At 41.4% G+C, this 25,320-nt stretch overlaps 1 protein-coding gene across 1 annotated transcript in view; it reads left to right on the top strand.

The window, feature by feature from the left end:
- Positions 1-24,318: 24,318 nt before the first annotated feature.
- Positions 24,319-25,320, top strand: part of CRACR2A (calcium release activated channel regulator 2A) — a gene marked incomplete at its 5' end in the record, with an annotated part of 43,352 nt that continues 42,350 nt past the window's right edge. Inside the window, one exon of the mRNA XM_084297126.1 lies at positions 24,319-24,486. Within this exon, the coding sequence (XP_084153252.1) occupies positions 24,319-24,486 (168 nt within the window). The remainder of the gene's footprint in view (positions 24,487-25,320) is intronic.

The raw sequence follows: 25,320 nt of genomic DNA, 5'->3' as shown, positions 1-25,320 counted from the left end.
AATTCACTGGTTTGATTTCTGTCATTTATAGGGTAGAAAAGTTTGTTAGCAAGCTACGTTAGAGATCAATGTTTTTTGTGAAAAACATAATTCATAGCAAATCGCGTGGTCACAGGGATGGTATCCTTGTGGGATTTTTGCTTTTTCTAGGCTTAGTTCTGGAGAATGATACTCAAACCTTTCCAAATAAAATGAATATAGGGCAAGAGAGAATGAAATTCATGGCCAGTGCAAGGTGATGACAAGAAAAAAAACACTGACTCTAAATTTAGAAGTAGTGCTAAGGGATGGTGAGTGTGGCTGCCTCTCCCAGTCACTCCAGTCAAGGACTTCCACCTCCCTGGCTGCTGGAGCTCATCCCAGGGACCTGGGGTCTCTGCCCAGGTTTAGGGCTGTAACTGATGATTTTTCCTTTGTAGGTTCAGCCAGTAGTGAAGCCAAGCATGTATGCCACAGGCCCACACAGAGTACTGCCAGAAAGTCCTGCCTTCAACAGCACCTACACGTAGCACTTGCCTAAAACAAAAGCTGGTATGCATGCTAGAAGGGTGCTAATGCAGCTATTACATATTTAGGTTTGCAAGCACACACACATTAATAGATCTCTTGAGTACTGGCGCAATCCTTCTGTCTGGCTGGCTCCTCTGCTTGGATCCTGGGCCCTGTTACCTGTCCCCTGGTCTCCTACTTGCCAACTGGTCCAGCTTGATGCTTACTGAAAACGTGCAGCACTCACACACGCATCCCACAGCTGCCACTCACTGATGTCCCTCCTGAATACCAGAATGTGCCCTTGCCCGCTTGATAACTCTAACCTGGACCCGAGGCACCCCTACTCACCAGCTCATCTAGCTTGAAGTTTGCTAGCGTAGACATACACATGACCTGTGTACACCAGGTTTTATGAAGATACAGATGCTTGGCCTACCCTCGGCAGCTGGTACCAAGCATGTGGGCCGTGACATGTGACTCTGCACCAGCCACCAGTGCTGAGCCCCTCATTCATCCCAGTCCTCCCAGGCAGCCAGTTTTGGGGGCACACACTGTTGTTACTCCAGTGGCTGAAAGTTAAAGACCTCACTCCAATAGCTGATGTTGAGACTGCCGCTCACTCTAGGAGCTGGCACCACAGGCTGGGTGTGCCTAGATCCTCAGTCTGACTCCGGTAGCCGGCATCTAGTCCGCTCCAGTAGCTGGCAGTCTGGTTTCAAAGTCTGTAGGAGCCTTCCTAGAGAGCTATGGTCCCTCCAACTACTGAGGCTAGGACAGCTCCAGTAGCTGGCACCAGAGGCCATATATGCCCACTCTCCCAATCCAGTAGCTGGAGACACACACATACAGGTCTTGCCAGTAGCTGGCACTTAGTCCTTGTAGCATGCCTACACATGGGATAGAAGGTGAAATTACGCACAGAGATGGTTAAGGAAAGGTTTAATAAGAAGATATAATGAGATTGGACTGTCTGCAGCAATCAAGTGCAGGGCTCAGCCGGACAAGCATACTAACCATCTCTGTTTTACACATGACCAGCCGCTTTTGTACCTTTTTATGTCTAAACCCACTCTGTTCTTTCATCTTGCCAGCGCCAAAGTCCATGTTGATCTTCCTGGAAGTGGCACCTGTAGTTTCTTAATCAATTTATGTGACTAGTGAGATTTCTTTCTTGTCATTGTCTCCATGTTTGTTTTTTTAGGTCTGTCTCTGGATACTTTGTTTCCAGTTTCCTCATTTTCCCTTAGTTTTCCAACTGACAGGATCCCTGTTCAGATAACCTTACTGGGATAGATAAAGAGTCTCACACTCTCATGTGCCAGTTAGTGCAACTGACCAGATTTGTTTTCATTGCTGCCTCCCTTTTGTCAGTCAGGTTTGTGTCCCTGTATATTTTTGTTTATGGCTTCCTCCCTTTCTTACTGTTCCTTGTTACATTGGAAAAGTCTTTGATCAGATATCCTTAAAGGTACAAACACTGCTTCCATGTATTCTTACAGATTATTTGTTTAAAGAACCCACTTGAATGTGCAGGTGTAGGAGAGCATTTGCTGTGCAGTGAAATAAGTAAGAATTTGCAGTGTAATGAAGAGAGTGTGTACAGTATAGGAAAAGGACTATCTGATGCAACATTAAAACAAAATGTGTCTGCAAATGCAGACATTAATCAATTCCATAGAATACTATAAAATTAGTTTCTCTTCCTGGTGTGCTTTGAGTTGTTATGAGTTTGATATTGTTGTCATATTAAGGACAGTAAATCAGCTGGTCCTGGCATTTTGTAGATTTATCACATTTAGAGTTTTCTTTCACGCCTACTACATTTAGAGTTTTTTTTGTAGAAGAGATTGTAACTGGTTTGACAAAGAACTCCACTCCTAGAAACAACTGCCTAAAGTTATGCCCTTTTCAGCTATTGACTTTGTTAACTGGAAATATCATTAAATTCTTGTGTTATACTTTAGTTGTATTGGGATGCTTTTGAGGTCTTTTTGTTTCAGCATTTTCTTTTTAGAAGAGTGTAATTTGTACATAGAAAGGAATGAAAGAACAATCAGAGGAGGGCCGCAAAGTTGATCAGAGGGCTGGAGCACCTCTCCTATGAAGAAAGGCTGAGAGCTGGGGATGTTCAGCCTGGAGAAGAGAAGGCTCTGGGGAGACCTCACTGAGGCTTTTCAATACTTAAAGGGGTCTTTAAAAAAAAACGATAGAGAAAGACTCTTTACTTAGGTAGATAAAGGTAGGACAAGGGGGAATGGTCTTAAACAAAAAGTGGATAGATTTAAATCTAGATAGATGTAGATCATTAGGAGGAAATTCTTCACTGTAAGGGTAGTGGCGTACTGGAACAGCTTGCCAAGAGAAGTTGTAGATGCCCCATCCCTGGAGGGGTTCAAGACCAGATTGGATGAGGCCTTGGTCAACCTGATCTAGTGGGCAACATTCCTGCCCATGGCAGGGGGGTTGGAGTTAGATGATCCTTAAGGTCCCTTCCAACCTGAGCCATTCTATGATCGATAAAAAAGCAGAAATCTGACAACATTTCAGCATTTAGGAAAACTGCTTAGACCATGAAAGGCTGAAAGGGTGCCAGTCAGAAGGCAGACAATGGAAATTACATTGTTTCTTATTAGAAACCAAGAACATTTGGACCAATTTCCTGTTTCAGTCTACTAGCCAATAAGTTACAAAATTTTACTTAAAGGGAATGAAATCATATTGACACTAAAAGGAACAACCCTAAATGTTTCTTTTATTTTCTCAGCTTGTCCTCAGATATGATTTTCTTAATTTTGACTAATAAAGAAATCTAATACGTAAACAAATTACAGGTGGTGATTACCTTACCCATGTCCTGGTTTCATGAACAATATAAGGCAACAGAAGGCCTTAGCCTGCTCGCATCTCTCTGTTCCCCATGCTCTGTTTGCATTCATTTAGTCATAAAGTGAACTAGATGAAACACTTGGATATTTGTTTAAAACTAATTTGGTGTGGGAAAGATGGTTCAGCTTAGTTATAGTGCCATTCAGTTCTCTTTTCTGGTCTATCACAGTAATGCATAAATAATGTAATGCTCAAATATAGACATCTACTGTTGACAAAACACAGAGGAGAATGGGAGCAGAATGTCAATAAAAAAAGTGGCAGGAATGAGAAATGTGTGGCTTTGGAAGTAGATCCAATATATGGTGCATTGTACATGAAACAATATCAGCTTTAATGAAAAACTGCTCCCTCAAACTTTGTCAGAAGGCCATCAGGCTAAAGCAGGAAGACTTGAAGGGCTACAGCTGTATTCATCTGATGACAATGACTGTTGTTGTAGTCACAGTAGTTTTTTCTTTTTTTTTTTTTTTTTTAAGGATTTAGTCCTTCGAAGAAGGATTACATAACAGTTTTAGGTAATTATATATGTTTTAATATATAGAATCCCTCCATCCAGAGGGACTGCAACAAGCTGGAGAACTGGGCTGACAGGAACCTGTTGAAGCTCAACAAGGAGAAGTGCAAATTCCTGTGCCTGGAGAAAAACAACCACAGGCACCTGTACATGCTGGGGGCTGCCTGGCTGGAAAGCAGAATGGCTGAAAAGGACCCGTGCATCCTGCTGAATACGAAACCGAACATGAGCCAGCAGTGTACCCTTAGAGCAGCAAACAAAGCTAATGGTATCCTGGGCTGCACTAGGCAAAGTATCATCAGCAGTTTGAGAGAGGTGATCCTTCCTCTCTGCTCAGCACTGGTGAGGCCATACCTGGTGCACTATGTCAAGTTCTGGGCTCCACAGTACAAGAGAGGCATGGACGTACTGGTGTGAGTCCAAAGAGGGGCCACAAAGATGATTATAGGACTGGAGCATCTCTCCTATGACTAAGACTAAGAGTTGGGAATGTTTAGTCTAGAGAAGAAAAGGTTTGGGGGGGATCTTATCAATGTCTGTAAATAGTTGGAAAGAGGCTGCAAAGAGAGCAGAGCCAGGCTCTGTTCAGTGGTGTCCAGTGCCAGGATAAGAGGCAATGAGCACAAACTGAAATATAGGAGGTTCTGTCTGGACATCAGGAAACACTTTTTTAATTTGTGGAAGACTGAGCAATGGAAGAGGTTGCTCAGAGAGGTGGTGGAGTCACCCTCCTTGGAGATCTTCAGAAACCGTCTGGACTTGGTTCTGGGCAACCATCTCTCAATGGCCCTGCTTTAGAAGTGGGTTTGGACTAGATGACCTCTAGAGGTTCCTTCCAACCTCAAACATTCTGTGAAAAAGCCATCTTTGACCACATTAGTTGCAGTAGCCTTGTGTAGGGCTTAAGGTATAGGAGTTGGAGCAGTAGTTATAAAATGCATTTGTGCTTCAACCTAATTATTCATCTTTCTATGCCTCACTTCCCCATTTCATCCCTTCTTTTATGTTCATAGCACATACAGAGTGCAGCTTGCAGCTGAACTTGGCTAGCATCTCCAAATGCCCATTATAATAAACTGACGCAGTCTGTTGTATTAAGCAATGTATTAGGTTACACACGCAGTGGTGACCAAGCAGCTAGTACATATAAGTGTTTTTTTTCAGTCAATATCTAGCTTTTAGAAGGTGAGGGTTGTCCTAGAAAGTAATTCTGCCTGAGAAAGGTTGGTGAAAATTAGGCTTTTAAGGGACAATTGTGCTATAAACCAGTGGGATTACTTTTTAAAGATTTTTTTTTCATGAAGTGGCTGGCTGATGCAAATACTTGCATCATAGGTGTTGTGTTTACAAAATTGTTGACAATACTGTATCTCTGTCAAAAAACATCAAGTAACTGTTGGATGTGTATGAGAGTGACTTAAATAGCAGCTCCAGACTGATTCTTTTTATGTTTGTGATTTTTTTTTAGTATAAGAAATATGACCCAAAGCTATGGGATAAGACAGAGACAAGAAAAGAAAAATATGCAAAAATATGTAAATGTAGGAAAAATGGTTATGTAAGTGAAATGGTGCGTTTGTCTGTATGTATACAGGAGCTGAGAGATGGAAGCAAGAATAGGAGAGAATGCAAAAATATTACTGCTTTACATCTGTCAGTTACAAATCTTAAACTCAGTTTTCATGCTGATCATCTTCTTGAATGTTCAGAAACCTTATGTATTCCCAGTGGGACAGAGCATGGGATGGAGAGTCCGTTAAATTTTCATCTCTCTTGTCACTTTGTGATAAGGGTGGACTTGCAGAACTGATATGTGAATGATACAGAGCCACCAGAAATGAAAGACATGCCATTTGCTATATCTATATCTAAACGTCTTTTGAAGACTTCCAGGGATGGTGACTCCACCACTTCCCTGGGCAGCCTGTTCCAATGCCTCACAACCCTTTTGGTAAAGAAGTTCTTCCTAACATCTAACCTAAAACTCCCCTGGCGCAACTTAAGCCCATTCCCCCTCGTCCTGTCACCAGGCACGTGGGAGAACAGACCAACCCCCACCTCGCTACAGCCTCCCTTGAGGTACCTATAGAGTGCGATAAGGTCGCCCCTGAGCCTCCTCTTCTCCAGGCTGAACAAGCCCAGCTCCCTCAGCCACTCCTCGTAGGACTTGTTCTCCAGGCCCCTCACCAGCTTCGTCGCCTTTCTCTGCACCTGCTCAAGCACCTCCATGTCCTTCTTGTAGCGAGGGGCCCAAATCCACATGATCACCACATGGCATTAAGGTCAGAGGTTGGACTCGATGATCTTGAGGTCTCTTCCAACCTAGAAATTCTGTGTGTGTGTGTGATTATCTCTTCTAAGGGCTGTTGTGAGAAGTGTAGGGATAGCAAAGTATTGCTGTCACTGGTCAACTATACCGGGCTGCTATAAGCATGATTGGCTTCTCACAGGGCCAGCATGCCTCCTTGAATATCCCCAAACCAGTGATATTGCATACATCTTGTCTTTGTATCTCTTGCTATGACAAGTGTGTGAAATCAATATTACTACACTTAATTGAACACTTCAGTGCAATGGAAGGAGAAAAAAAACGTTCTGTATTATATTAATATATGAGAAGAAAATATGTTTGTTATTCTAAATCTTTCTGTTCTATGAAGCATGGACAGCTGTTGTGTTCATATAATAGTTATTGCAATAGATCTCAATTTTTCCTGGTGTTTAGCTAGTATGGTGGAATGACTGATCTCACAATATGATCTTTCTCTGTCTCTTTGCATAAAACAGGTTTCTATCAAACATTCTACATAAGAGAGTTAGTTCCTACAAGCTTTCCTCTGATGCACAAAGTCCTTCACAGAAGAGTATTCAACACTGTTTATGAAATGTGCATTCTGGAAGACAATATTCATTTAAATTTAACCTTGTTAAAAGCCTTGGGTGGAAGAGATGTGACTAAAATAGAGCTTTTAGCTATTAGTACACTTCATCTATTCCTGGGATGGAATCTATAGAGCACTTCATCAAAGATTGCCAGCTTGTGGACAAAAATACAGAGTTTACCTCCTCTGTATAACTGCAGGGGTATGTGGTTAGTATATAATTAATGGTGGATATCAGCCAGAATATTTTTTGTTTGGGAAAGTAGGTCAAGATCTTTAATGGCAGTATGTTTTTAAGTCTGTCTGTTTATGGTTCAGCAAACTGGAGTCTTGAGTAAAATTAAAACAGTATCATGGCACAGACTTGGAGAGAATTTCATCTTCTGTACAGGTAGCTCCAGCTATTGCCAGCTACTGAAGTAAGTAGGGGTCCTCCCATCAGTAGTTGGAGGGGCTGTAGCTGCCTGGATCTGAAAGGGATCCTACAAACTCTGAAACCAGGGCACCAGCTGCTGGGGAGACCACTGTGAACAAACTGCCAGCTACTGGAGTCAGACTTGGGATGTAGTCATCCCTGGCCTGTGGTGCCAGCTACTGGAGCAAGTGGGGTCTTCTACTCCCAGCTATGGGGTTGGACTGGTATATTTTCCCAAACCAACTACTGAGAGGGACCAGTGTGAGTGAGGCGGGTAAGGGCTCTGCACCATCAGCTGGAGCAGGGCCATGGCTTGCAGTCTGTGTGCCTGTTGCCAGCTGCTCAAGGGACTGAGTGTCTGTATCATCCCCAGACCTGTTGTGTATGTCTGCTCAATAGCAAACGTTAAGCTGGACTAGCTGGCAAGTAGCAGGAGCCTCAGATCCAGGCAGAGGTATCAGGCAGGCAGGGGCTCCATGCTGGTGCGCACAAGGGGCCTGTCAATGTGGTGTGCCTGAGGGATGAGTGTGTGAGTACATGTGAACTTCAAGCTGGACTAGCTAGTGGATAGGTGGGTAAGGGGCCCAGTATCCTGGCAGGGGTGTTAGGTGGACCTCTGTGGGCTGCACTGGTACTCAAGGATCTGAGTTGGGGGTGCTAGACAAACAGAGAGGCCATGCCTGGTACTCAGAGGACCTGTGATTATGCTGTGTGCATGTCTTCAACAGTGAACTTGTATCTCTAGCAGCTGGAGAGGAGAAAGGGAGAAAGGCTATGTCTATTTTATGTCAGTCCTGTGTAACTGCTGTTGAAGGCAGCCCTTCACTGGGGTAGCCTGTGTGACCAGTCATGTCAGTGTCCTCTGTCTGTCTGTCTGTCTCTCTGTGTGTTTTTGGGATACTTGCTCAGTTTTGCTACTGGCTAAACCTGCAAAAGGGAAAATGGCAGCTGCATCCCCCAGCCTGGGCTGGGGGATGACCCAGGCATTGGTCTGGGCCCCAGCAGCCCAACAGGAGCAGTCTTGGGCCAGAGCAGATGGTAGAGGCAGCCACGTGCTTGTTGCTCTCTACCCCACTTAACAGAAAAAAATCCACATGAAGAGCTGATATGAAGGTCCCCCTGGGAATGTTGTGTTTTTTGATATTTCAGAAGTGGGCTTGCTCTTTCCTGAGGGAAAGGGACTGTTAGACAGACTTGAGAATGTACAAAGACTGTACTTCCAGTGTTAAAGCAGAAGAAATACATCACTGTAGATTAGATGGCTAATATGGTTTGCTTTGAAAGCCACATAAGGTAGAATATAATGAACTGCAATGGATGATGAATAATGAGAGGAGAATATTGGATACTGTCTCTTCAGGAACACGAAAATAACTAATATAGATCTTTTGTCTTTTTTTGGACTGCTGATTTTCATGCTTTTCAACCTGTTAATTCATGCCTTATTACTGAATTGATATTGCCTTACTGGAAGAAGTGCCAGTTTATGCAACAGCTTTGATTACAAACAATAAAATGTGCCAATGCTGAGCTACCTATGATTTAAGAAAAACATCTCTAAAGTTATATGGAAATAAATATTTATAAGTTCTTTTATTTTTATACATTATGCTCAAGAATGGTCCATCCCAGAGCCCAACAATTCAAGCAAAAGTGGCAACATGCCTGCAGGGATGAATGAAGACCTGACTAAACTCCAACATAAAAAGGAAACGTACATGAGGTAGAAACATGGTCAGGTGACCAGGGAGGAATAAAGAGACACTGCCTTGACTATGCACGTGTAGGTTTAGGAAAGCCAAAACCAACCAGGTATTGATTCTGGCAAGACATGTGCAACAAAATGGGCATCTACAAGTAACAAAAACAATAACAAAGATTAGGGAAACTGTGAACCCTTTTCCCTAATCTTTTTTTTTTTTTTCCTGATGGGGAATCCCATCAGGATTCCCAGGCCCCTGAGGCAAGTGGCAAAGTCTGGTGTGGTGAAGACTTGGTCTCAGTAGAGTAGGATAGGGTTAGGAAACATGTAAACAAACTGGATATACACAAGATTTTGGAACCTGATGGGATACATCTATGAGAGGGGAGGGAGCTAGCTAATGTCATAGCTAGGTGACTCACAATCAGGAGCAGTGTTGCCAGCAGGTTGAGGAAGGTCATTCTTCCCCTCCACCTCAGTGCTGGTGAGATCACATTTGGAGTGCTGTGTTGAGTTCTAGGCTTCACAGTAAAAGAGAGACATATAGAGACAAATGATTAAGGCGCTGAAACATCTGACATATAGAAAGATTCTGAGAGAGCTAGGACTATTTAGCCTCAAGAACAGAAAGCTGGGGGGATTGTGGGGGTAGTGTTATCAATGTGCATAAATACATGGTTGCGAGGTAATAAATACAAAGCAAGACTCAGTGTTGCCCAGTGAAAGGACAAGAGGGAATAGATGCATATTGAAATACAGGAAATTCCATCTAAACATCAGGAAAAGCTTTTTTACTGTGAAAATGGTCAAACAATAAAACAGGTTGCTCAGAGAGGTTATAGAGTCTCCATCCTTGGAGATTTTCAAAACCCAATTGCACGAGGCCTTGAGCAATCTGCTCTAGCTCACCTTGCTTTGAGCAGTAGGTTGAAATGGATGACAGACAGATCCATTCTATGATTAAAGCTCAATTTTTGAAAAAGTTTTACTTTATTGATACTGGAGGTTTATTTATTTATTTATATAGCACGATTGAATTTATACTAGTGCAGATCACAATAGCATAAAGTCAAACGTATTTCCTTTATTTTAGCAAGTGAGATGACTCAAGAGCAGGTCAAGCTAGAAGACCTGTAGTTTCCTACTTGTCAGTTACTACGATTTGTTTTATAGTCGATCTGTAAATTTCTTGCACTGTGTTTATGATTCCAATTTTGGCAAACAATTTGAATATTACTATCAAGTTCCCCCAGGGTGGTGCAATTAAAGGCTGTATCAGCATGGAAAGATCAAATAGGCCTGTTAATGACAGCATAAATGTAGAAGAAAACTACTTCTTGCAGCTGAACAGTATGATGGCTCTCCAGACTGAAATAAAAACCCATCACCACAAATAAACTGTGAAGTGCAGTTTGTTTTATTTCAAGGGTGGGGGTTTTATTTTTATATTGCTCTTGACATTTCCTGACTTAAAGCTGCAAGCAGTCTTCTGCCTAGCACCTGCTGCTGTTTGTAGTTCTGGCGTTTGCATAACCCAGTGATTGAGACTGTCATCCAGTTTCTAACTCCGTTTACTTTAAGCATAGACTCAGAAGGATCCCGGATCTGGATAATGTGTTTTGCACCCTGGGACTTTTCAAAAGATCTTAGTATTGTTTTAGACCTTGATGAAAATCAAATGAGTGTGTACCTAGACTTCAGTAAGGACAATTTTGGATGTGTAAAAATGCTGGAATTCTTTAAAGCATTCTGCTTACTACTGTAATGTTAAGCCTATGCTAAGAAACCTATACCGGGATCCACCCAAGGGTGCTGAGGTTGTTGTCAGATGTGATTGCAGGACCACTATTTGCTGGGAAGACAACACATCCCAGAACAAACAGTCCAGGAGATTACTGCAGAACATTGCGGATAACTTTTTGATACAGGTGGTAGGTGAGCCAACAAGGAGAGGGGCGCTAGAGAGATGGTCCAGTTGGAAACATGAAGATTAATGTAGTATTTTTTGTGATCTGTGATTTGTTATTAGCAATAGGAGTACTGTTGCTACTTGGCCACTGTGAAACAGTCATTCCTTCTGATAGTTTCCTTGTTGGGGTGCTGGAATAAAGTTTAATGGTTTTTAGTTAGACTTCCCAGTGCAAGGGGAATTTTGTCCAATATCCTGCCATACTTATTTTCTCAGAATACTATACCAAGAAATCAGAGAGTTAGAGGTACTGAATTACTGAGAGAATATTATTGCTGCTTCTTCTACCCTATCCTTCTTAATTCTCCACATGAGCAGAACTTCCAGGCACCCAGCATGATAACACTTTTAAAATCAGTTAGGAATAAAGCATTCAAAACCATGATGTAAGAAGAAAAGGTGCATTTTCACTAAAAAACTAACTACTTACAGTAGGTTTATTTCTCAAGGAGTCTAACAGCACTGGGTAGTTTCATTTAACTTCACTCTGCTTTTTCAGTATGGATCCCTAAGAACCGTTAATATTTAGGGAACAAAAATCAGAGACGGTAGTGCTGCAAAGGAAATAGGAGGTTCTGTGATTATTATTGCATGCACATTAGTTGTTTTGCATTAGTATTTCTATACTGAAGGATCAGACTGGGAAGTAAATGAATCTATCTGCTTCCCTTGCTTACATCAGTTGGGCATCTCAATTTTAATCCACAAATGGTTTTGCTTACAGCTTCCACAGAGACCGGCAGGAAGCAAGGCAGGCAGCCTTCTTCTCCATCTACGTAGGAAGCTATCATTTGGGAGAGGAAAATTTTCTTACCAACCCTGTGAAAACTAATTGTTCTGTTGGAGATCTTAGAAATAAAAAAGGTTAATGCAGACACAATCAACAGTCAGAGATATGGGATTTTACATCATTGTGCACAGAAATGACATAGTATTTTTTGTTAACATTATAATTTGTATTTGTAGATTCATCTAAGAACAAATGCCAAGTGGTCTCTCTCCAAAGTCCTCTCTGGCCTGTTTTGGAATTGTCAGTGCTGTCAGTTTCTGTTTTTCTCATGTTTCCCAGTTATATTGTGGACACTGTGCTTCTGATATATGACCCGTTAGTTTTTTTTTTTTTTCCTTCTTCTTTAGTTTTATTTATGCTTTTACTCTAACCAGTCATTTTCTGAAAATGAGGAATTACGTGTATATGATTATAGCATCCATAGCCCACAACATCTTTTCCCAGATCTTTTCTCTCCTTGATTGCTGCTTGTCTCCCTTACCTTGAAGTAAATTGGAAGTAATTTTATGAAAATCTATAAACTTATTGTGATATAAATGAAGCCTTGGGTTTGTGTTATGCAGAATGGAAAAGTGATTGTACTGGTTCCCTTAGTCCTTAAAAGCTACAATTAGGACCGGATGGAGAGTTTTCATTAAGACTGTTTGGAAATAGATTTTGGTTCTCCCACACAAGTTTACTCACAAAAAATCAATTTCTACATAAAATAAAGTTTTTCATTTTTTACGTAAGTGAATACAAAAATCCTTTTCTGCCTGCCTTTGGTGCTCCCCTGAAATTATTTTCATGACATTTCTTTCTTACTGTCCTGTTGTGGTCTTCCATAGGAACTTCAACCTGCTTCATATATCTCCCTTCACAGTTAACTCCCCATACCCACCCCGTGCTGCACTTTATCTTAAGATGAAGAAATATGAAAGATGAAAAATGATGAAAGATCATGAGAGAAATTATCCAGCTAGGGAATTCAGGCTCCGAGTAAGAGAAGAGGCTTTTATGACACATTTCAGTGTCTTTCTGAAGAAGCACACAGGTTGCATGCTTTTGCTTGAAAATTCAAAACGGAAGGAATAGAAGTCCAATTTTTCATCTAGTTTGATCCAGATGTTCATATATGTGGTTAGGTCAAGCTTAATAACACTTTCATAATATCATAAAGGATATTAGTGATAGCAAAGGGAAAAATGTTACCTTTTCAGATGCACAGCTTTGTATCTCTGTTAGTTGTTATATCTGTAAGCCCTGAATTTCCTTTAAATATGGCTACAAGTAACATTAAATTCCAATGGCCTGTTCTTTTTCAAGGAATGATCACCAATGCCATTATTTATTGATTTCTGTTTTTCGTGTCTAGTTTCAGTCTGCCATGTTGCAGCAGAAGATTGTTATTTCTTATGTTTTGCATTAGGTTGCACTGAGAGTATTTTTCTCCAGTCCTGTATCTAGCAAGCTTCTATATGCTTGAAGATGGTTATGCCCTCTTTGGCTTAAAGGTCCCACTCTTCTTTCATTCTCTGTAGGACCTGTTCTTTCACTTTTTGATTTTGCTTTGATGTATTTCCCCAATGGGCCACTTGGCCTTAGCAGAGCTAGATAAAATATGAGTTTGCAAATTAAACTCAAAAGATTCTACAACAGAGTTTGTTGCTTGGGCCGAGCCAGGAGCAACCCTCCACACCCCACCATCATACACAGGCATCCCCTGGGGAGTACAACCAACCAGGACCGTGGCAAACAAGGTAGGCAAACACGGTGTGGCACAGCAGTCAGGGTGTGGCATGGCAGTTTGTGCAGCAATGCACACAGGCAGGGTGCAGCAGCAAGCTCATGGCAAACAAGTCATGGCAAACAGTTGGCGGAAGGCCACATCCACACTTAGCAAAAAGGAGGTGGGGACCCAAAGTGAGCTTCTGAGAAAGCATGTAGCCATCCAAAGGTAAGGCTGCAGGGAGTGCCAAAGCTTCACACCATCTTTGGGCAGCTGCAGATATAACGATTATGTGAGATGTGAGCAGGTGGAAGACCTGGTCAGCATGGTAGCTGAGCTCAAAGAAGAGGTGGAAAAACTGAGGGGCATCTGGGATTCAGAGGGTGGTGCCAAGCTCTGACCTCTGTCAAGAGAAGAGGCACCAGGAATTCCCCAACAAGAAGGGAATGCAGTATGCATTCCCCAGCAGACACAAGGCAGAAGCTGCAAGGATGTGAATAGATGGAAACAAATCCAGGCTTGAGGTGGCAGGAGAAATTTGCCTTCATGCTATCAGGTAGTCCTGAGCAATAGGTGTGAGGCCCTGGAGGCTGAAAGGCAATAGATGGATGGAGAAGGTGACAATTCCTCTCCATCAGAGATATAGCCAGGGTCAGAAAGGCCAACCCCCAGTATCGCAACCACTGGCAGGAGGAAAAAAAGTCATGTTTTAGTTGTGGGTGATTCCACAATAGGGGGAACAGAGGGCCACTTTGCCTTAGCAAAGCTAGATAAAATATGAGTTTGCAGATTAAACTGAAAAGACTCCCGTACGTAGAAGGGACCCTTCTCTAAGGGAAGTCTGCTGCCTTCCTTGGGCCTGGGTTAAAGACATCATCAGGAGACTTTCCACTTTGGTTCAACCCTCGGACTATTACCCTTTGCTGGTCCTACAACTGGGAGGAGAAGAAGTGGCAACACTTAGCCCAAAGATTGTTTGGGGGGAACCACCCCGATACTTGCTGGGAAGACCACAGAGCCCAGAACAAACAGTCCAGGAAGTTACTGCAAAACATTGCAGATAACTTTGTGACAGAGGAGGTAGGTGAACCAACAAGGAGAGGGACAATGCTGTACCTGGTACTAACAAGCAGGGATGGGCTAGTTGGAAATATGAAGGTTGAGGGCAGTCTCAGCTGCAGTGATCACGAGATGTTGGAGTTCAAGATCCTGCAAGAAGGAAACAGGGCAAAAAGTAGGACTGCAACCCTGTATTTCAAGAGAGCTAACCTTGACCTCTTCAGGAACATAATTGGAGGAATCCCCTGGGCCAGGGCCCTAGAGGGAAAGCGGGCTCTGGAGAGTTGGCTAATATTCAAGCACTACTTCCTCCAAGCTCAGGATCGGTGCATCCCTATGAGAAAGAAGTCAAGCAAGGGGGGCAGGAGACCTGTGTGGATGGGCAAGGAGCTCTTGGGAAAACTTAAAAAAAAAAAAAAAAAAAGAAGAAAACATACATATTGTGGAAGAAGGGACAGACCACTTGGGTGGAATATAGGAACATTTTCAGAGAATGCAAGGATGCAATGAGGAAGGCCAAGGTCCGGATAGAATTAAATTTAGCAAGAGAAATCAAGGATAACAAGAAGGGCTTCTTCAAATACATAGCAGCAAAAGGAAGACTAAGGAAAATGTGGGTGTGCTGCTAAATGAGGTGGCTGCCTTGGTGATGGCAGATACAGAGAAGGCGGAGTTACAGAACGCCTTCTTTGCTTCAGTCTTCACTGCTAAGGCTAGCCCCCATGCACTACTGAGCCAGGAAACAATACAGAAAACCTGGGCAGAGGAAGACTTTTTATTGGTTGAAGAGGATTATGTTAGAGGTTATTTAGGCAAGCTAGACACCCACAGATCTATGGGCCCCGATGGGATGCACCTGAGAGTGCTGAGGGAGTTAGCAGATGTGATTGCTGGCCTACTTTCCATCATCTATCAGTGGTCATGGTCATCTGGAGAGGTCCCATGTGACTGGAGCCTTGCTAGTATGACACCCATCTACAAGAAGGGTTGTAAGGAGGACCCAGGAAACTACAGGCTTGTCAGCCTGCCCTTGGTGCCAGGAAAGGTGATGGAACAGGTCATGTTGAATGCAATCACACAGCATGTGCAAGACAACCAGGGGATCAGACCCAGCCAGCATGGGTTCATGAAAGGCAGCTCTTTCCTGTCCAACTTCATCTCCTTCTATGACTGGGCGAGCTGCCTGATAGATGAGGGAAAGACTGCTAACATAGTCTACCTAGACTTCAGCAAGGCCTTTGACACAGTCTCCTACAGTATTCTCTTGGAGAAGCTGGAAGCCCATGGCTTGGACAGGTACACCCTTTGCTGGGTTGCAAACTGGCTGGACCACTGGGCCCAGTGGTGAATGGAGTGAAGTCCAGCTGGAGACTGGTCACCAGTGGTGTTCCCCAGGGTTTGGTGTTGGGGCCCATCCTCTTTCATATCTTTATTGATGATTTGGATGAGTGCACCCTTAGTAAGTTTGCAAACAACACCAAGTTGGGGGGAAGCGTCAATTTGCCAGACGGTAGGAAGGCCCTGCAGAAGGACCTGGACAGGATGGGTCGATGGGCAGTGGCCAATGGGATGAGGTTCAACATGCCTAAGTGCTGGGTCCTGACTAAACCTAGCATCGCTACAGGCTTGGGACAGAGTGGCTGGAAAGCTGTGCAGAGGAAAAGGATCTGGAGGTGTTGGTTGACACTTGCCTGAACATGAGCTGGCAATGTGCCTGGGTGGCCAAGAAAGCCGACAGCATCCTGGCTTGTATCAGAAATAGTGTAGCCAGCAGGACCAGGGAGGTGATTGTTCCCCTGTACTCTGCTCAGGTGAGGCTGCACCTTGAGTGCTGTGTTTAGTTTTGTGCCCCTCAATTCAAGAAAGACATTGAGACCCTGGAGCGTGTCCAGAGAAGGGCTACGAAGCTGGTGAAGCGTCTGGAACACAAGTCCTGTGAGGAGTGGCTGAGGGAGCTGGGGTTGTTTAGTCTGGTGAAGAGGAGGCTCAGGGTAGACTTTATTGCTCTCTACAACTACGTGAAAGGAAGTTGCAGTGAGGAGGGTGTCGGTCTCTCTTCTCAGGTGACAAGTGATATCCCTCAGGTTGTACCAGTGGAGGTTTAGGTTGGCTATCAGAAAAGATTCTGACCTAATTGATTCTATGACCCTGTGGCCTTTATACCACCTCCTATTGTATTGCTATTTCAGCTGTCCCTTTGATATATATATATATAAATAATTACTTCTCATCTCAAGAAGCTATCCATTCTGGGGTCAAATACAATGGGATGAATTGCACCATTATTATTTTTTGTTTGTTTGGGGGGGGGAGTGTTTTGTTTGTTTCTTTGTTTTTGCTTTAGCAAGTCTGCTGAATTGAAGTACATTATGAACACCATGCATAAAGTACTCTTCTACAGCTGTGACATGCTGCAGTGATGAGAACAAAGTATATTTCTTTTCTAGAGGGGTACTCAGAGAACCTGTTCCCAAAGGTAGACATTAACATACTCTAGCACGACATTTTTCAAAATGTACTTTGGGCTACTTGAAATTTCTGAATCGAATGTGAAATCAATTCTGTCTCCTGTTACCATCTTCTGTGCAAGTGAAACTGCACTTGGGACAATTTAAAATCACAAACTTGGAAGATCCTAGTTGGTCCATTTACTTTAGTCATCACCTTAAGTTCTTGTTTTGGATGAGTTGTCCTGCACCCTTCCAAACCCTTCTGCCCTGTATCATTCAGGTTACAGAGATTTCAAGTCAATGGCCTTGCCCCAGGAAGCAAGCGATCACATCCTTAGTCCTGGCTGCAGTAGGGATCAAGAAGGGTACTGCAAATTTGAATTCCCTTGGCTCTCCAAGTTGACTTACTGCTGGTTCTGAGTTAGACCTGCCAGAGGCGAGGTGTGATCTGTACTCTGACTGCACAGCCCCCTTTGTGTGGGCAAGGACTGGCTGTGGGTGGAGGGAGGCCGGACTGGCTCTCTGTCCCGCCCCCGGGGCGCAGCCTACTCGTCACCGGGTTATGCTATCCATACCTGAACAAAGTTTAGGAAGTTGTTTCAATCTTCCTGCACTTTTACTTCCACCCTGAGGCGTGTGTGGAACATCCGTCAGTCAGCGCGCAGGGCTTGTGTTGCACCTTCGCCTGGGAGCCTGCAGGACGTTGCAGGAGGTGAGTTGGGGGAAGGTATCTCGGGCATGAAGTGTCAGGAGAGGAAAGACAAGACGAGCATGCAGAGCCAGATCACCCCCCCTAGCAATGCTGCTGGAGGAAATGCACAAAGTGACAGCTGCTTCTCCTTTCTCTCCCTGATGTCTCAACAGTGCTCTGCTCTTCCTCTATGCTCCTCCTGTTGCAAGCTCTGCTTCCTGTGAGGGAGGTCTGCAAGAGAACGCTGCCTTTGCAATTTTGTCGGGCCTGGGCAGGGTTTTAGGAGGTTGCAAGCCTGCAAGTGATATCCGTTACTAGTACATTTCCTGTCCCCAAGTGCCAATCAACATTTCTGCCCATTCTCTCGGAGCTATGAGCTGCACACCTTGATGGCGTAGTCTCCTGCAACATGTGTGGGAGGCACCTACTGGAAAGAAACTTGGAAAAGCTCTTGTGGGAAGAGAAGCACCCCCACCTGTTTGCTTGGTGTGTGGCTGACCTGCTGACAGTGGAACAGAGGTGGTACAGGGCTGTTTCTGGAGCCACTGTGAGTGTTGTATACAGCACTCACAGCCCCTGACCCTTTTGTTAACACTCATGCTGTAAGGCAGCAGGATTAGAACCACAGTGGTTGCCAAAAATGCTTCATTTGCTACTGCACTGCCTACTGTTGTGAACTTCAGCAAGTTGCTTTAGCTCATTTTGCCTTGCTTTACATCTCTGTGTAATACTGGTACCAGTACTAGGGCAAAAAGGGGTGATACGCTTGCAATTGGAATGACAGCTGAGTGTACTGGAGTGCCAGGTATTGTAACTCCTACATAAAGAATATTTCATAAATGTAGTGCCCAAAAGTGCTGTAACTGATGCTTTTTGTAGTGTCTCTTCTACAGTCTTCATGTACTAGGGCAAGAAAAACAGTGTCACAGCAAAATCACTTTATGTCCTGCATACTTCTAGAGCTGCCTAATTGATTCTCATTGTATGCTTCCCTGCAAATACAAAAGATAATTGAAGTTGTGACTGGTGACTGCCTTCAGGGTCTTCGTACTGAATGCCTATGATGACAGTAAATGATAGTTAAAAAGGATACTTACCGCTACCAAGATGCTTTTATATATACTGATACAACAGATTTTGACTAAATGTAATGTATACTAAGGTCTTTTCCAACCTTAATGATTCTAAGGCCAGGGCATGGTGATAGGAAAGAGAATGGCTTCTTTTAGTAGGCTTATGTCAGCTTAAAATAATCATGGTGTTACATTTTATCAGCTTTAGAGAAATTTCAACATAATGCTAAAAGATAACTCTGACACTAGGTCAGTTCTGAAGATCTCCCTGTTCATATGTCAGTCAGGTTACAGAAGCTGACAAAATAACAAAGGTTATTTTGAAAATGATAGTTTGGTTGTAGGGAAAGTTGTTCTTGTCTTCCAGTATCTGTAAAACATAAATGTTGCCTCTCATAAGAATATTTTTTGTATAAATCTATGGTAACTATGGTCTTAAGTAAACTTACTACATGTTTTTTTCTGACGATTTGTGTTTTGAAGTGTGCTGCTAAAGGCAAAAGAGAGAACTTTCGTTTCTCTTGTGTTTAGCACAGACCTGAATACAAGGGGTATAGGATAAAGAAAAAAATGAGAAGTTTCTTGAATGTTGCGGTTAATTTTTTTCTTGCCATACACTAGCAGCCGTTTGTGTCAATGTTTGCAGAACTGACAGGGTGCGGCTGTGACTTATAAAGCAGATCTTAACAGGGAAATTCCTTCAAAAATAAGTCTGAAAAATTAGGCACAGTGATTGTAAAAGGCACTGCTAACTTTTTTCAAAAGAGGCTAAAGCAGGGCTAGTCAATCTATATGCCAGCATGTGAGTAAATTACCTAATTTCAGAGAATCTGTAGAATTTAACTGTTTTCATTAGTTTCAATATGTGCAGGGCTGGGTGTTACATCTATCAGCTGAAGGATGCTTTCTTCAGTCAAGCTCTGTGCAGCAAAATACATATATATATAAATGTCCTAAGTATATATGTGTGTGTGGGTGTGTGCAAGTGTGTGTGTATATATATATAAAAATATATATATATATACTGGAGTTATAATTGCAATAAACTATCAGCTTGTAAATTGTATCCCTGGATGATATTGGTGTTTTCATTTTTTTTTTTTATATTGTGAGCCATACAATTTTTCATAATCATTTCATTATTTTCTTTGTATGAGTGTTGGAAAAAGTCTTCTAAACTTAAAAGATAAGGCAAAAAGTTTTTACCTGTAGATAAATGCTAAAAAATATTTTACTGAAACCTAGAAACTCAGAGACATAAATGCAGGTAAAACAGCTTGGTAAGTTTTTAACTGTCACAGTTACAGAGAATGGGATTGTCACACCTCATGACTTGTGAAATCTGTGCATCAGCACTGCTGTGCAATTCAAAAGCCTGGTGATTTACAGTAAACCAGATTGAAAAATCATGATCAAAGTACCAGCAATGACCTACCTTTTGAAGACCAGTCCCAAAATACCTCATGGTTAATAAACTGTAAAAATCTCGTAAAGCCCACATCTTTGGTTAGTATCATTTGGAGCTATGCTCATTTTCATCAGATTGTGATATGACGTGTTTTTACATGCTGATTTTTTTTTTTTTTTTTTTTTTTTTAGCTAAAGGAATGGACATGGGGTTTCTTAACGGAATTTTGAATTTTTAAACCATTGAGTTTCTGAAGGGGGTGGATGAGTGAAAAGAATTGCCTATTTTATTTAAAACTGGCCTTGAACAATTGCATTGCTAACCCAGTAACATAGGGTAATTTGCAGTTTTAATTTTTCATGTTACTACCAGCACTTGTAAAGTATCAGGACACTTCAGGAATTAAGAAAAACTACTTGCTGTGTAAGCTGCCTTGATGGTTAAGAATTTTAATTCATTCTCTATTATTTTTTTTCTGTACTCAAGATGCTTGCTATGTGATTTTTTTATGATATGTATGAATGGTGGGGCAACTTGCAAGAAGGTGAGGTTCCCATAGTGCATGATTTCATTTTGTAGTATTTAGAAAGCATGATGATATTTTCTGAATCATACCTGAGCTGTTTACTAAGTGTAAATAACTTTATCAAGCAGTGCATAGTGCCTTTTTATTCCTTTTTTTTTTTTTTTTAATCTGGTTTCAAATTTCTATTCTTTCATATGCAATTGGCTATCTATTATTTGGATAGATCTTCTTTTTCTTAAGGAAATCTAATAATGGACAGTACTAGCAGCATATACTGTCATGATTAGTTTGGTCTGTTCCTGCAATGGTGTCTTTTGTGAAATTGCTGAAATTTGAAAAAGAAAAATTTGATTTTATCTAGTACCCTTGAAATTTGAGACAGATCTTGTCAAGATCATTTTTGGCTTCACTTGTTCCAGTGAATTTTGATATAATTAAACTTGATTTTATATTACTGTCACTGAGAAATTGAAACTGATGGCTTGATTTTGGTTACCTCATACCCTAGTTTCAGCCAAGAATGAGCTTTATTGAATTAAATGAAGTTTAGGTGTGTAAAAGTAGTGTCAAAGGAGAATCTCATCTAGACTATATACCACCGTAGTCTAAGTCTGGCTTGCTGGGGCATTTCCATCTAATTTCCATCTAATTCATTTGTGAGAGTGGCTATGTAGACTCAGAGCAAAGATTCAGCTAGCTTATATTGTATTTTTGAGACTGGCTAATACTAGAAATTTCAAGAAAGGGATAAAGAGACAGAACAATTAGGGAGTGATCTTTCCCTTAGTGTATATTCACATAGTGGTTGGTCACACTTCCTAAGCTAGAAATTTTCCTAATAAGAGAAAGAGTATAGCTGACCAGGCAGGTGTAATAGTCAAATGCCCGTGACAACGTTTACTAACCTTGTTCATTTTCCAGGGCCTGCTGGAACGTCGCAGGCGCTATGACAAGCTTTGCTGACTTTTGGGGTGTAGAGTGCTGTGAGCCCACCAGAGGGCTCACACGCTACGGAAATGAGTAGGTCAGTCTGCTGTGCGCATGCTTTGCTCAAACATCTGATTTCTGTGCTTGATAAAGCACTTTTGTATGTCGTGTGTTATAACTGAAGTAAGGCCCATTACAAGAAGTTTCCTAAAGCAGGCTGGTAGTGTATATAGCCAACTGTTGCCTGCTCTCAGAAAGTTTTTTTTTTTTTTTTTTTTTTTTTTTTTTTTTTTTTTTTTTTCCTGCTGCTCTGTCATTTGAGAACTGTCTTGGGAAATGTCTAAGTTTATAACTGCTTAGGAAGGATTTTGACAGCTAAGTTTTTTGGTCATTAAAACGTTTTCAGCTTTGGAGAGTATTTGAACTGCAATACTGGGATGCTCAGAGTTGCAAGAGAGAATGAGGAAAAATGTTCTGAGAACTGCGTGCTCAGCTCCATTGGGAAGAGCCCTGAAGCTAAATCAGAATGCTAGATTTACCAAGGTGATTCCGTAAAAGTTGGTCAAAGAAACTCTCTAATACTCAGTTGGAGTTTTAGAAAGCAGGTGTTCCTTAATTATGGTACCAGATGCCCAGGGAATCTCTCCACCTAGTGTGAGTGCCAAACCATCCAAACAACAGGGGTTATACACAATCAAAACATACATATTCATTATATTTCATAGAAATAATCAACATATTCATAGTATTTCCTGTAATTTGTTAAAATATGTAAATGTTCTTGACACATGCACATTTGTTTGACCACATTTGATTGTGGTCTTCCAGGAAGCCTCTGGTGGTTGTCAGTAGTCTTCCTCACTATGTTCACTGCTTGAACCCAGTTCTTGCATATGCTCAGACCATCTTGTTCTTTCTTGTTTTGTTGTTCCAACTTAGATATGCATAGTAAACTAAGTGATTTACATGTCAAAAGACATGTGTACACCATGAGTTCCTCACCTATTTTTTACAAGCACATCTTTCAAGCCTAGGTTGTCTTTCCCCCACTTGGGATACAATTCTGTGTGGTCTTACAGATAAGGCTGACTAATTAGTCAACTATGTGTTCTTTTGACTCGGTATCAAAGGTTTGTAGATTTTTGCCAAATGGAATTAGAGCGTGAGAGTGATTTGCTCATCAAAATCCGAAAATGGATGAAAGTCCAAGGCTGGTTTACAGTGCTTTTTGTACTTACCTGCAGCATGCAAAGTCCAGTAGCCTGGTCCATAGCCAATATAGATAAATCACTTTGAAAAGGGACAGAACTTAATGGAAAGCCATTGCAAGCCACAGGTGTGAGGAACTGTACATCTAAGAATGTCTTGAAAGATGGTATGTTTTAAGATGTATAAAGCACTACCTGTTAGAACTCAAGCACAGAATTGAGTAGACTCTGGCTGACCTATTCTATGTGATCAGAGCCTTTTCTACCTAATAAACAGAGTAGAAAAGCAAAAGTTCTATTTTTCTTAGATTCTACCTTCACGTCCATGCAATGCCCAGACCTGTAGTCTGGAGACTACAGACGTACATTTCAGGTTCAAATAATTCTCATTGGCCTCTGTTGGAGTTATTCCAGATTGTGCCAGTCGGGCTTTTTTCCTTCATATGAAAAGCTTCTCAAAATTTATTTCTCTCTTAAAATCATCAGACAAATTTGTGGCTACTTTAGACAGACCTATTCAGAAAAATAGAAAGACAAATCCAAGATACAAAGTCAAGTTGCTGCATGTCATCTGAGCATGGGTAACTATATACATTCTTAGTCTGTCACAATTACACAGTACTCCAGCGAAGGAGACTTTTTATAAACTTGATTTACCCACTTGATAATGAGTGAGGGTCATACAGAGAGTCTCACCAAACATAAGGTGAGCCATGGAAAAAGATGGGTATTCAATAGTGCCTTTGAACGTATTTGAAGTTTGGAAAAGCCTGCTCCTTTTGTATTGATACTGCATGTTGTACAATTTAGAATAAGTTTGGAGAGGGAAAAATATTTCCATCAGAACTCAAAGAATTAATTTAAGATAAAATTATACCCAAACATGAATTGCACACAAGTATTTTCATGAAGGGGGAATGTGTTTAATTTATGAAGTCTTTCCACCAAGCTCACTAGCAATTAGCTGTTTCACAGGTGAAAGTCAAACACCTAAGTTATGTTTCAGAATTGCATAATACATTATCTCTCTTAATTTTAGTGATTTAAAATATAAATTCAAAGAAACAATCCATCAGATTCCATCAGTCATCAGTCAGTTTTCATTCATTAGCTATCATATGCACATACTGTACTCCAAAGCACTGGATACAAATTGTGATAATGTGGTGTTAAGATGATCAGTCACAAGCGTGCCAATTGAATAACTGTAGTAACTTCAAATATTTTTAATACGTTTTTCTCGTGTTTTCTTTTTGTTCCAGTTAATTGATTATCTGTATTTCTTATTAAACTGTCTGATTTTGCTTTGAGATTCCTTTTCAGAACTAGGATATTTTTTATCTTGTCCTTCACTCAGACTGTCCCCTCCTCATTCACTATCCCATTTGCAGTATCCTTAGTGCAACCTTAGTGCAGGCATGCATTTTCAAAAAGCTTTTTCTTCTTCTAAGATTTTGTGCCTAATTAAACAGATGGTTGCTAAGAGATTGTTGAAAGTATAATTAAGAGAGTCTAATTTACTCCTTTCTTATCTACCATGCACAGAGTTCAGACCAGAATTTGTAAGTAAATGGGATAGCAGCATCCCAAAATATTCAGTGACCAGATTCTGACAATGGACAGAATGCAAGGAGAGTGTGCCAGTCCTGTGCCTTCAGGAGATGCAGAGAAGAGCAGGACTGGAGAAGAGGACCCAGGACCAACTGTGTTGGGAAAAGCACATGAGTTCTTTCAGATTTGTGATGTGGAAGGCAAAGGCTTCATCACTTGCCAAGATATGCAGGTAAAACAAAATTGGCTATGTGGAATGTACAATAAGAGAAATTCCCAATGCCCTTAGTGAGTTGAGACCAATTAATGTAGAGTTAGAAAATGTAATACCCTCCTGATAAGTTAAAGAGATGCATAGGATTTAAAGTAATGTCTTTGAAGTCTTATGTGCTGTTCTGTAATTCTATGGTTCTATGATAATCCTTGCAATTTTTTCCACAGAAAAAGCAACAAATAAATGCAAAGCTGAAGTAAGTGCAGTTTAAAAAATCGTCCCAGGAATTCTATTTTTGGGGAAGGTGAAAGTCCAGCAAATTCATTGCTTTGCAGTTTGCCCCCATACCAACAATATATTCTGTCCACTTGTTTTACCTTTCTGTTTGTTGTTGTTGTTTGTTTTCAGCCAAACTCTGTAATCAGGGTCTTTCACTTTGGTTTCACATTTCAGACAAGTGAAATTCTCAGCTGAATCACATATACATGCAGGAAATGTAGAGAAACGGCATTTTAGCATTATTCAGTGTTCAAAATAAACTAATCAAGTTGTTCTTAAAATAATCATACAATTTGAGGGGCTAAATGCATATTTTCTAAAGTTGTTGAAAAGAAGCAACCACACAACAAAATCTTTTTAAAACACACTGCAAAAATGATAAGACGACTTGAAAAAAAAAATTGAAAGCAGGGAAGGTAGAAACAATGAAAAAAAATGTTACAAAGCAGGAATGTACTCATGCATGATTTCAAAGCATAATGTCATTGTGCTAATCCATTTTTTTTAGTACTAATAGATGAAATAGAAATGGGGAGCAGTGGCAAAATAAATTCACTGCAAGCTACAACGAAC

The sequence above is a fragment of the Netta rufina genome, assembly GCF_964035555.1.
Source record: "Netta rufina genome assembly, chromosome: 1".
NCBI lineage: Eukaryota > Metazoa > Chordata > Aves > Anseriformes > Anatidae > Netta > Netta rufina.
Note: the sequence above shows the minus strand (reverse complement) of the source record. Positions and strands in the feature narration are given on the sequence as shown.